The sequence below is a fragment of the Cynara cardunculus genome, assembly GCF_001531365.2.
Source record: "Cynara cardunculus var. scolymus isolate 2C chromosome LG 2, CcrdV1, whole genome shotgun sequence".
In the NCBI taxonomy this organism is placed as follows: domain Eukaryota; kingdom Viridiplantae; phylum Streptophyta; class Magnoliopsida; order Asterales; family Asteraceae; genus Cynara; species Cynara cardunculus.
Genome location: NC_037529.1, coordinates 64,273,606 through 64,286,568, shown reverse-complemented (window position 1 = coordinate 64,286,568; position 12,963 = coordinate 64,273,606). Strand labels below are relative to the sequence as shown.

The following is a 12,963-nucleotide window of genomic DNA, read 5'->3' as shown; positions in this document are numbered from 1 at the left end:
CAAATCATCGAACACTTGGTCCACAAACTTTTCCTTTAGCATTCAAAAGCTATCAATTGAAAAGTGAAGAATAAACCAATTGAATCATCCGTCATCTATCTCCATCAAAACAATCAGTAAAAGTGTATTATTGAATTCGTATATCCTCACTCGAGGAGCCATTGTTGATAGATCTAAGTGTTGAATTGGTCTTTTGTAGTATTTAACCAATCAGAGGTTACCGGTTCTCTAATCCCCTGGGATTAGTAAAGGACGCAAGCTGACCCAACCATCCATGGTTAACAAAAAAGAACTAAAACTGAACTTATCATATATCAGGAAACAACAAGCACACATGAAACCTTTTCATCTTCATCTATCCTCTCATCACTCATGGAACTACCAACAAAGTACAATCGAATACCGTACTTAATATGTAAAATCTACGTGCACTCATTATAATTTGATTCTCTCAGAAATCAAAATTCATCAGGTACACTGATTCAACTCTCGGTGAATCCTATGTTGCCCCATGTGCTACGGTTAGAACTGTAGGGTCTGAATGGCGTACCAACCTTTAGAGGAGAACACCACGCCTACTTACACCAAGATGACCTCAAATTTCGCACACGGATTGCTTTTTATGTGACTTGTAAATGCAGTACTGCTTTTGAAACTAAATGTGTATAAAGCTTGCCTTTGAGTCATCCCAACAGGGTATATTCTGTAAACTTTGAGCACCTTCTCGTCGCCTCTTATGCTTTCGGGCCTTTCGTTTCTCCAGATGGGTTCGTGTTTTAGAGACTTGAACTTCAACAGAACAGCGGTTTCTAAGGCATCCATGGTCAAGTTCCCGGACCTGCCCAAAACAAGCTATCAGAGTTGGAATACTTTGACCAATAAGAATAGAAACATTGGCCTAATGCAGCCTTTTGGCTTGGTTCATTAGTTTTGGAATCAAGTGGGGTGTAAATAACTCCTCCCATATGGATAGAAAATGAGATTTGTGAGTTCCTTATAAGTTCTAAGTTATGGGCTACCAATAAATTCCACCATGGTTCTAAATTCATTTGGAGGTTATTGGGTCAGCCTGTTGCTTTGGGCTATGAGGTGATACAAATGGTATCAAAGCTGATATTTGTACCATCGGAATGGTGATGCAAACCTCATCGAGCATGATGAGTCCCTAATGGGGTGTTTGTAACATTTCTGATGATCGCGATGAACAAGGAGGACGTCAGGAATTCAAGCAAGAGAATTTGCGACCCATCCCATGTGGATAGAAAATTATATCTATGTGCTTCTTATAAGCTCAAAGTTGTGGGCTACCAACGACTTCCACCATAGTTTTAAGTTGATTTGGAGATTATTGGGTCCGCTTACTGCTTTGGGTTATCAGGGTTTGTTTAGTTTGTAGTCCAGGAAAAGTGAACCAAACAACCATTTACAGTCCGAACTGGGTGTGTGAATTTGGGGAATCGCATTAGGTAGGCTGGTATTTTTCATATAAAATGCTAACACAAATGGGGTAAAATTTTACCTTAGAAAAACAGACTCCATGTTGAACCTCCCTCTTTCTCTTACATAGATGTGGTATACAGTTTCAGAGCCCCTTCTACATTTGCAAGGTCGCTTTGGAAATACAGAACTTTTCTCTTCTTTCTCATGGATTCTTGTTGCAAGAAAGATGCATAAACGGCAAGATGAATGAACAGCAGCCATATCTACAAGGGCCATGAAAGAATCAGAAGGCCCATCATATTTCCATCTGTAAAAATTAAGCAGAATAAGTGTGGTCATAATTATATCGATTCACCATGAGTATACAATTGAAAACATTCGCAGTTACTCAGGATGTATTATTCCCAAATTGATTCTTTTATGTTATATTAGTTCCGGACCATTACAGAAATGCCCGATAAATAAATCTTTGTGGTTGATCATCATTAAGGTAGAAAACAGAAAAAAGACTTGCCTTAGTGATTCGTTGTAGGCAACAGGATTCTCTGCAAGATGTTTCATGGTCTTGGCAACCGAGTCAATATCTTTTAGTTCCTTGATATGTAAAATGGAACCAGGTGCAGGAGCAAAATCTTGGATATTTGGAGCACCGACAACAACAGGAACAGATCCTGCAAAATTACAATGTAGCTTTCGTTTATTATGAGTTGAGCGCATTAAAAAAGGTTGGCTTTTATATATGCATGCAAAGATGAGTTAAGAGAAGATAAATAATAACCCACAAGAAGAAAATCAATAGAAGAAACTGCAAAGCGAGATCAAGATATTGCAAAGAAAACAATATCTCATACCTGCAACAAGGGACTGAAAGAACTTTTCAGTGACATAATCTTCCTCATTGGAATTTTCAAAAGCCAAACTAAATTTGTAACGCTTCAGAGCTTCAACCTTGTTCACTGCAAAGACAGTAAAAAGATGTTGGTGTTGAAACTTTGTATCCAAATGAGTTTCAATGAGGAAACAGAAAATACAGAATTGAAGTTTTATAATAAATAAAGACCAACATATTGATCAATAGATATTTGCAGGAAAAAAATTCTATGCTACCATTTCCATCACGATTTCGGTGACAACCACCGTAAGAATCAATCTTGATGTTCGACTTTTCAAGTCCTTCAAGTGCTTGTAAGCGGAAATTGCGAGCAGCACAGTTTGAAATGAATGCAGCTGCCAACGCTTTCTCAGTTTTTGGCTGAACAGGGGCCATCATATCATACTCTGCCCATGAAAAATAACCAACAGGGACATCTGAGGAGAGACTGGTTGTCATAATGATGTTGTACCCTTTTCTGAAAGATGATAAATCGTCAGAAATGTCTTTATTACGTTTCTAAGTTATTTTCATGGACAATTATCTAAAGCAAGAAGGTAACATTTTGCATACAAGTATAAATCAAATGATCCAACACATTAACTATTAACCATCATGGAGAATGCCACTTCAGGATGGCCTAAAGATAGTGTCAGACCCTCCGGTGACACCAATACTCCAGGGACAGTTATGATCACAATAATGACTCAATTACTTACATGTACCCTGGTACTTTCAAGCATACATTCAAATGAAAAATCATAAAATGCGGTGACTAATAAGCAAATATATATCAATTTTTATAGTCAAACATGTTGGCTATGATGGAGGCAAAGTTCCAATGGTGAAGATCTGAAGATTACAACAAAAAGCGGGAATCTTCCTATATCCTGTTGTGGTACATATAAATGCATATGCAATGAAAGTTTGTATGTATTACGATTAGTGTAAGATGTGTATTAGTGTATGATGTGTCCCATCACATCATAAACTGAACGCAGAAATATTTGTCTAACGAGAAATCCAAACGCAACCTTCAATGTCTCTATGTTATTGATCCCATAAGATTCATAATCAAAGCAGGTACACTGATCAATGAGAGATTCACTCACGCCTCTCATGCATAACATAGTAATCCATTTTGCTCCAGTAGTAGACTTGTCCTCTACCCAAGAAACTGAGAAGGTAGAGCGGTTATTTTCGTGAAGAACCCCTGCTTGAAAAAAGTGTGTGCAAAAAAGAAAGCTTGCCCAATTCAGCACGGGTCTTCTCCTCTAACTTAAACAAAAACAACTTTGACTTGTATTCAGACCAAGAGTGTAACTCTTGACGAAGAGAAGATGAAATAAGGTACAAAGAAGGAAAAACTAAAATAAATTAAACAAAACAGCACAAAATACAGCATGAGATATATAGATGATCAACTATACTCCAACATCAAGGTATAATTTGTCATTTTACACTCACAGCATGTCTTACTCTTCAACCTGCTAGTGCTTTTTTTGAAGCAGAAATGTGAGGGTTCATCCTTGAGCTATGTCAGACCCACCATAATAAAAAGCCAATCTTGTCCTTGTCACTTAATTGAAGAAACTTAAATTCACCACATTTAGGGTGTGATATGTGTACGAAAGAATATGCCATATTATTAGAATCAAAAGACAAACAAATAGATGTGCAACAATGCTTTTCTCGATGACGATGAGTAATCCATAACTTAAGATAAAACAACTCCAATCCTTTTTAAATTGCCATCCAACTATAGCAACTATTTAGAACACAATCAAGACTATGTCCAAGGTCTGTTCCTTCAAGACAGTTACTTAAGATATATCCTCGAAAAAGCTACTTGACGATCATAAGTACTAGTAAAATTGGTTGTCTTCGTATCAGTTACCTTATCTAGTTACCAGGACTATTTCTTGTGATGGCCGTTTCCCTTTTTCTCACTTTAGCTTTTCCACCTTTTTTTCCTTTTCACTAGAGGCATAGTAAATAAATATTCACCAAGAAGGCCAGTAGAGCACACAAAGCGCTTTAATCATATATACAGCAAGAATTAACTAAAGTAGCATCCATATACACCCTCATAACCATTCACTTGTCCTTGTATGGACATGTGCATATAATGCAAATGTGCATGGAAACCAAGAAACATTTTCAATTACTTTTATTCACATGTGCATGCCTGTCAAATGAATGGTTATTAGGGTGTTCCTCCGTTTGTCATTTTTTTGTGGTTTTCCCCTTAACCCGAGTCTCTCTCTCTACATATATCTATATATCTATCTATCTATCTATCTATCTATCTATCTATATATATGTGTGTGTGTGTGTGTATAAACTATGAGGTTGAAGCAAATGTCGTTGTAAATTTGTGATACGACTATATGACGGGTTATCTCAGATCGTGCTTACCCACCGTCGTGCCATAGCAATGTTGTTCTCAGCATAGTATTGAGCAGATTCCATCGACCGAAGAACACCAGCTGTACCAGCTTGATTAGGCAACCCAAACGCAGCATCAGCCTTCTTATTGTCAAAGCCAAACTTGCATTCAACATCACAAGACTTCCACTCCTTCAGGAAACCAAGGTCAAGTGTTTGACTTAAAGCATATCCATGATAACATATATGTATAACAGTATAAGACTAATGTTATTTATATGCAAGCTTCTAAACAATTTCCAAGCATCTTTGGGCACCACTAATTTGTAAACAAATTTCAAATGATCTCAATACCGCTGGGTCATGAAAGTTCCAAAATCAGCTTTAAAGCTTAAACTGTAAGATTCAAAAATTAGATACCTAACAAAACATAAACAGATTTTAACCTGCAAAGAACGAAGATTTTTGGATACTACTTCTACCAGATTGACTTTCAGTAACAAACATGAAACTTGGCAAAGTAAACTAATACTGCAACTAAAAATGTACACAAATGACAAACCAACTTGAACATGAAAAGTCAAATAAATGCCTCTTCTTGTTGTTGCAAATTGAACAAGGGCAAGCTTTTATACCAATTCGAATTCAAAATCGAATAATTATAGTACTCATCACACATTGCACGCTGTATTATCAACCGATACCAATCATAATCTAAATGAGCAATAGAAGTCTTTCAAATGTTAAGGTACCTCTAATTTAATTACTATCGTTCCACCATCAAGCTGACATTTCTAATTTTCTACCGATATCATAACGTCCATTCCACATTGATTGGGTTTGTGGATTGTGGGCGTTTATAAGCCCTTGGCAATGAGCTACCACTTTGGTTTGCTGCTATGTGTCTCAGGAACTAATAATAGTATCCCAGTGGTTTGATCCAGGAAGCAGGGGTATACCTCTCGCCGAATCCCCATATCGAATGCTTTAAGGGTGCAGTTCTTTGGGATCCGGCAGGGTCCACACCCCATGCGGAGTTAACCATATCCTTGAATAACTAACCATGAATTCACAGGGATACACGGATGACATCATGACACAAGAAGTTTTTTTCCTGATAGTTTGAACAGATGTAGAGACACTCAAGAAAAGCAAAAACATGACAAGACTTGAATTTTAGTCTTTATCTTACATAGTCACGTATTTAACTTATAAATCATTGAATAACTTCTTTCTATTATGGGTTCGGTTTTGATTTGCATACACACACACATAAACTTACACATGTACACACATAAACCCACCCCTGAATCATCAATTTTTGAGAATCTCCCAATTCTGATATTCATGTATCACACACTCATATCCCTGTATCCTTTGCGACAAAGAGTTTTGAAACTCTAAATTGTGTTTCATCCTTGCTCAGTGGTTATGGGGATGATGGTTTCATGTTTCTATTTAGGTCTGACAAGGACATCAACAATTTAATTGGTGAGTTTTAAGCATCCGCCTCATAGTGATTATGAATTTATGATTGTGAGCTGTGTGAACCTTTAAAGTCATTAGGAGTGGGTTACCAATAACTTCTCAGCTTGATCTGCGTTTTATGGAGAACATTGGGGTACTTTAGGACGCTAGTGTATCTGAATACGTCCAACAGTTGAAGGTATTGGTAACCCACTATTAAAGGCTTCTAAGTGGTTCCAGATTCACAAACTCACAATCACAAACAATAGAGAACACAATTGTACAAATCTCCCCACTTTAATGTCTAACATTCTAGTGATCCCATATAGAAATTTTATTGAATCTTAGAACAATCAACTTCAGGAGATGAATGAGCCTAATATAATGAATCTTGATGGACGGTCTTTTTAATTCTACATACTGCCCAAGCCCAGACCAATAGGCCAGTTACCTCCAAACATCTAAAACCAATACGGGGAGTATTTGTTGCGAACTATCAATGGTGGTACAGAGTCACCATTCATAACCATAACTGATTTGGGATGACATGTTACAATTTACAAGTAAAACCAAGCCAAAGTAAATGAGCCAAGTATACCCCATCCGGAGGTGGGGTCTTGGGGGGTTAAGATGTAAGTCTACTCCAAGGAGTAGAGCGGTTGTTTCCATGAAGACCAGGGAATTGTGAAAATTGTGCGGAAAAGAGAAAGTTTGCCAAGAAATGTTCTTTTGAGGAAATAGGAAACAAGGAAGAAGATGCGAAAGAGAAGAACTCGAGACAAGGAGAGCGAGTTAGGAGTAAGCAACACAAAACAATAGAAGTAGGTACAAGAAAACATAGCCAATGTTGGAAAAACCAAACACCCATTCCAGCTTAGCATTATGGTAACATAACTACTAGCTCACTAACCTTACCCTTACCCCTACCCCCAACCTCTACCCCTCTCCGACTCCCATCTAAGCTAGCTATAGACCTCTACCCCTGGTCTGCTATGCTATTCCTGCATTTCCAATAACTTCCATCAAATGTCATGTCCTTAAAAATGCCTAAATCCGGCGCCATGTCCAACTTCGATTTCTCATCCCATGTCCTCCTTGGCCTACCCCCCATCCTCGATTCCTCGCCTCTCGACCATCACACTTTCCATCCTCTTCACCGGAGCCACCATCTAACTCCTAAGGACGTGACAAAATCACCTATCTTCCCTCTTTCAACTTATTCAAGATGTACACAAATCCCCAACACCATCCCAAAAACCTCATATGTCATCCTACCAGACCTGGTCCGGCCACCACTACATCTAAGCATTATTGCAACACTCTGACCCAAAGTTAGGTTATATAGGGAACTTCACCTTAAGAATTTCTTACTTTTAAACACGGATTACCAATAATCTCTTAGTATTATTCAGACAATAAGATCACAAGCCTGAACCTTAGAAGTTAGCAGCCATTACCAAAAGAACACAAAAAATGAAAATCATATGTCCGAATTATAACAAGTTAAGAAGCAGTGAGAAACATAAAGAATGGAGTAATAGAAAAGAAAAACGAACCTGCTCCGCACCAGTGACATATACAGGGTGTTTTTCAAAGTCCCTGGAATACACCACAGAATCTTCTCTTTCCAACCACTCCTCACAACTCTCTCCACCATCGTCGGAACCCACCACATCCAAGCCGGCCCCCGACAACCCCAACATTGAGACCTCATCGGCATCATCAAGAGAAGAGGAAGAAAAGGAAGTCGTCGTAAACTGGTAGAATGATTCAGTCCAGGAGTTGAGGAGATCAGTATTCTTAATCAAGTCGAGTCGACCCAAAAAACTGATCTCGGCTATAAAAACTAGGACTAAGAATAGAGGCAAAAGATTGGACCATTTCTTTCTTGAATTATGCATATTGATTGATGATGGTGAATTTGATGCACTGCTGCTGCTGCTACTGGTTAAATGAGGATCCAATTGAGTGCCTCGTGATGATCGTTGATTAGGGTTCAATAAACCCATATTAGAGTTAATAATCAAAAACCTTGAAATGAATCTGCAGTCTGCAGAGGTAGGTGAGAAGTAGAAAGCAAAGATAGAAGAAGGAAATTTGGGGTAAGAACTGAACAAAGTCCACGCTTTGAATCTTTGTTGACCTAAAAGATGAGGCCACCTTCGTAGCCTTAAACGGCACGCCAATTACTTGACTATTCATTATGTCTAAAGCCTTTTATCAAATTAATAAAATGTTATTATCATTAACTTTTTTATAGTATTGGGTAACCTTTAAAATTAATTTTATTCATTATACCAACTTTCTTTGTCATCTAATCGTCGATATAGGTTGTTTACATATACGATAGTACTGATATGACGTTTCTTATTATAGCATTGTATTTTATGTAACATCACCAATTTCTGTTATAGCATTGTATTTTTAATTTTAATATTTTTATTATTTAAATATTATAGATTTAATCAGATATGTTTACTAAAAATTATAATCATAAATTAAACATGTCAAACTTTTTTGTAAACCAAAAGTATGAAATTTATACTGATTATAAACTCCAAGATTTAGGGGGTGTTTGGGATTGCTTATTTAAAACAACTTATGTTTTTTTGTAAAAGTGTTTATTAACTTATGTGGTATCAAACCGGAGTTTTGTAAAAAGTGTTTGGATTAGCTTATAGCGGTACCAAACTGCAATAAGCTGATAAGTTGTTTTTTAGTGTTTGGCAAATTTTGTTTATATCTGTAAAATGACTAAAAAAGACAGTCTTCCATATTATTGACTTACGAGAGTGTTTGGAATTGCTTATTAACTTATTTGATTTTTTAACATGTAAAAAATTATTTTTCATCATTTATAATATATTTGAGAAAAATTTATATTAATAAGATTAATAATTTATATCAATAAAATTAATAATTAACAAATATTTATACCAATACCATTAATAATTCAAGACAAAAATAATTAATATGCACAACAAAAGAATATTAGATGGACTGCTTGAGGATGATGAGATATATGTGTGTGAGGAGAAAGGGATATTGATGAATCTGTGTGATGAGATATATGTAGGACGATGAAGGGTGAGGGATATTGATGAATCTGTGTGAGGAGGAAGGGATATTGAGATGAGACGTATCTGATGTTGATATTGGATAAATTAAACAGGGTTAAAATGGTAAATCGGTGATAAGTTGTTTTTCATAAGTCACGATGAATTAACTTATCAAAAACTGCTTATTACCGGTTTGGCATCGGTATAAGTTGTTTTTTTATTTTTTACCCAAACACTCTAAAACAGCTTATCTCCGGTGCCAAACTGAAATAAGTTAAAAAGCACTTCTTATAAGCAATCCCAAACACCCCCTTATAATTACAATACAATTGAATTTATAAAAGCAACGGAAACTAGAATTAAATATTATCTTAAACTTAAAAAAAGAAACCAAAGTTAAATATAATTTCAAAGAAACAAAGTTATAATATTATTATATCTAAAAATAATTAATACTGAACTTATTTTGAAAGTATTGACAAGACGATCATAATAATATAATTTGTAGAAAAAACATATTTTTGTATTTTAGTTAATATATGATTATGTATCTTAATATGATAAAGGTGTAAAATGAAAACTAAAAGTAAATTATATAAAAACAAATTAATTAAATAATTGTAAGATATAAAATGTAAATTTTAAATGTATTTATGTTATTTTAATAATATGATTAAATCCAAAAATATTCAATATTTGGTTCATTTTGGACGTATTGGTGAGACGATTATAATGATATAATGTGTAAAAAAGAAACTTATCTTTAATGTATTTTAGTCAATGTACAATTACTTATGTTAATATAATAACGGTGCAAAATGAAAAAGTAAAGGTGATAAAGTAAACTAAATAACTAACCATAAGGGTGCAAAGTGTAATTTAAAAATAAAAAATAATTTGTTTTTAACATCAAGTATAGTACTAGGGGTGTGAACAAAGTCAACTGATCAAATAGGAAACGACTGATCTAATTAGAATCGATCGTTCATAATTAGATATCTAATTGCATCTGGATCAAATCGATTAAAATTTTCAACATCTAATTTGGATCAGTTGATTCTTATATGGCAGTCCAGAACGATCAAAACCGATAGAAATCAAACAGACCAACATCCAATTACCCATCCAGTTATTATCCACTTAATTTGTTTGTGATTTGCTTAAATCTGAATTTGTTTTGTGTTGGTTTTTGAACTTTTAATCTCACATGTGTTGGTTTTACCACATATTAAAAGTGATTAATCAATTTGTTTTATTGTTAGAAAATTAGATTAAATTAACACATTGAATGGATCCGATCTAATCATCCATTGGATGTCGGATGGATTCAATGAATATCCAATAAGAATATCCGATGGATATCCAATCCGATGCAATCGATATTCCATAAGAATATCCAATGAATGGAACTAAACCGATCCAGTCATCTATTGGATTGGATACGATCACTTGTCCAATGTCAATCTGATTGGATTGTTGACAAAATCCAACATCCAATGAATGATTGGATCAGTTCGGTTTCCCTCACATCCAATTAATACCGATAAATAAGCCTACATAATACCTGTTTTTTGTACCTCTTAAAATTCAAGAGTTTAGTGTGCTTTACAATATATACTAAAGATATACACTGCATCCAAATATTACAAAACATACAAACTCATCTAGACCGTCCTTTTTTTTATCAACGGTTGGTGCGAATTGAAGGGAATTTTAGATTTGAAACGAAGAATAATTAAGAAAATGGTAGTTTTAAATATTTTAAATTTGAATTTTAATCAATAATTAGATGATTATTTTGTTTTCGATTATAAATATTCCACGACTATCTACTCACTCTTACCTTACGAAGCAGATACAATTCAGATATCATCATCAGATATGTCATTGGTTAAAAAAACTCAATATATTATTTCATAAGTTAAACAACATCAATAGGAAATTAGATAACAATAAATTCATTGTTTCTATGAGAACCAATAAACAATTTGGTTTCATATGAGGAACAAAACGGTCAAATGTTAAAAAGTTGATGTGTTGTTTCATAAGTGAAACAATACTCCATAAAATTATGGTAACAAAAACTGTAATATTTCATATGATAACCCATAATTTGGATGGTTTATAAAAGAAAAGTACTGTTTATACAGGGGTCTTCTTTTGACATCCGTGCAATTTGTGAGATCCACGAGATTTAATACAAAGCTACAAATCATATTAAATTAAAGGTTAAATTAGAAAATTAGTAATTTTGAATAAACATCGTGAACAATTAATTGATCTTTGATGAAATTTGAACATCCATTAAGTATCTTCGGTGGACCCATAATAAAAAATCTATAGAATCACTGATGTGAATCGATATCAGATATATTGTTTCAATTAAACATCATGAACACGATGTGACACAACACCACCAAAAACAAAAACAAAAACAAAAGATCCTTAAAAACATTATGTAACGACTTTTGATACACGTTGTGAACAATTAATTGATCTTTGATGAAGTGGTTATGGATTTTCTTATTTATGATAGCTATGAATATTCTATTTAGGGGGGTAAATTAATTAAATACATTTATGAGTTTTTAATTACTGAATTACCTTTTATATTTATTTAATGAATAACATAATTATCTGAAATGAATGACTCACTTTGATCTCACAATTTCTAGGGTTTTCATTTGATTAAGCTTGTATACACATATACACACATAACTGCCACAAAGATGAAACGTCGCATGATTTAACCATCTCCAACCCAACCACTAAAAATAGAACACTAAAATCACTAAAAATGATGGGTCCATTCAATATTGAAAACCAACTTCAATCACACACTAAAAAAAATATTTTTAATATGATGACAATAATAATAAAATAATATATTTATTTATCATTATACTATTTTATTAAGACATAATAATTATAAATATATAAATAATAAATAATTCTCAGCTGATTTCAAAATAATTTATTTAGAAACATCTTTAAGATTAAAATGACAAATTTCAATTAGTAAATATTACATTCCAAAAAAAATTTAAATTTTTTTTTATTACCGGTTTGGCACCGATATAAATTGTTTATCCAAATACTCAAACTTGGTGACTTTCCTCGACGAAAACCCAATTCACCCACTATGTCTTCTCTGTTGATAACCTTTCTGTGACCAACAATTGTTGCCATTCCCGCCTCCCCAACTCATAAATTAGTGGTGTTTCATTGAAACTATAACTTTTTATATGCACCTTGACACGTGTTACACAATAATAGTGCCTAGATGTATGTAAACCTATAAGGTCACACACAAAGAATACGTATGCTTGGATATGGTTATTGGATAACAAGGCACACGAGTTATTTCATGTTGATTATTAAATAGTTATTCTAACATAATAACTAAAGTACATGTTAAAAGTGTAATTATGATAATCACAGGGTTTTATGTGTAAATGTATCTACTATGACCCTGTTTGTTTTTACAAAAAAATCACTTAATACCCTCTTATGTCTGAATCGGTCAGACCTTAGGGTATTAAGTGTGTTTGTTTTTTTTTTCCAATTAAGAGCTTAAAAGCTCTGATTATGTCTGAATTGTTTAGAACTAACATTTTCACTTAAAAGCTCTTATTATTGCGTCGCTACCCTCTCAAGCTCTCGCCGACCGTAACCTCTCCATCGCTGCGTCTTCTACCTCTCGATCTCTCTCTCTCTCAAGCTCTCGCCGACCGTCTT

General features: G+C 34.3%; 1 protein-coding gene across 2 annotated transcripts; it reads right to left on the bottom strand.

Annotated features, from left to right (window-relative positions):
* Nucleotides 1–280: 280 nt before the first annotated feature.
* On the bottom strand, nt 281–8,255 carry LOC112507506 (glycoprotein 3-alpha-L-fucosyltransferase A-like). 2 transcript variants are annotated; one of them, XM_025112124.1, is made up of 7 exons: nt 7,723–8,255; nt 4,734–4,891; nt 2,548–2,789; nt 2,292–2,396; nt 1,955–2,111; nt 1,520–1,747; nt 281–838 (listed from the first exon to the last, which is right to left on the bottom strand). In XM_025112124.1, the coding sequence occupies exons 1-7, from the start codon at nt 8,173–8,175 to the stop codon at nt 580–582; spliced, it is 1,602 nt and encodes a 533-aa protein (XP_024967892.1). In that variant the 5' UTR covers nt 8,176–8,255; the 3' UTR covers nt 281–579. The 2 variants fall into 2 exon arrangements, with proteins under 2 accessions (XP_024967892.1, XP_024967893.1); XM_025112125.1 differs by having other exon boundaries at nt 352–838; nt 4,730–4,891; nt 7,723–7,944.
* Between the last annotated feature and the right edge of the window lie 4,708 nt (nt 8,256–12,963).

Excerpts from the sequence above, each read along its gene's own strand:
- LOC112507506 (XM_025112124.1), bottom strand. The coding sequence starts at position 8,175 with ATGGGTTTATTGAACCCTAATCAACGATCATCACGAGGCACTCAATTG. Across the intron at positions 2,112-2,291 it reads CTTTCAGTCCCTTGTTGCAG|GATCTGTTCCTGTTGTTGTC; the intron begins GTATGAGATATT and ends GTAATTTTGCAG. Across the intron at positions 839-1,519 it reads ATGGAGTCTGTTTTTCTAAG|GTCCGGGAACTTGACCATGG; the intron begins GTAAAATTTTAC and ends TGTTTTGGGCAG.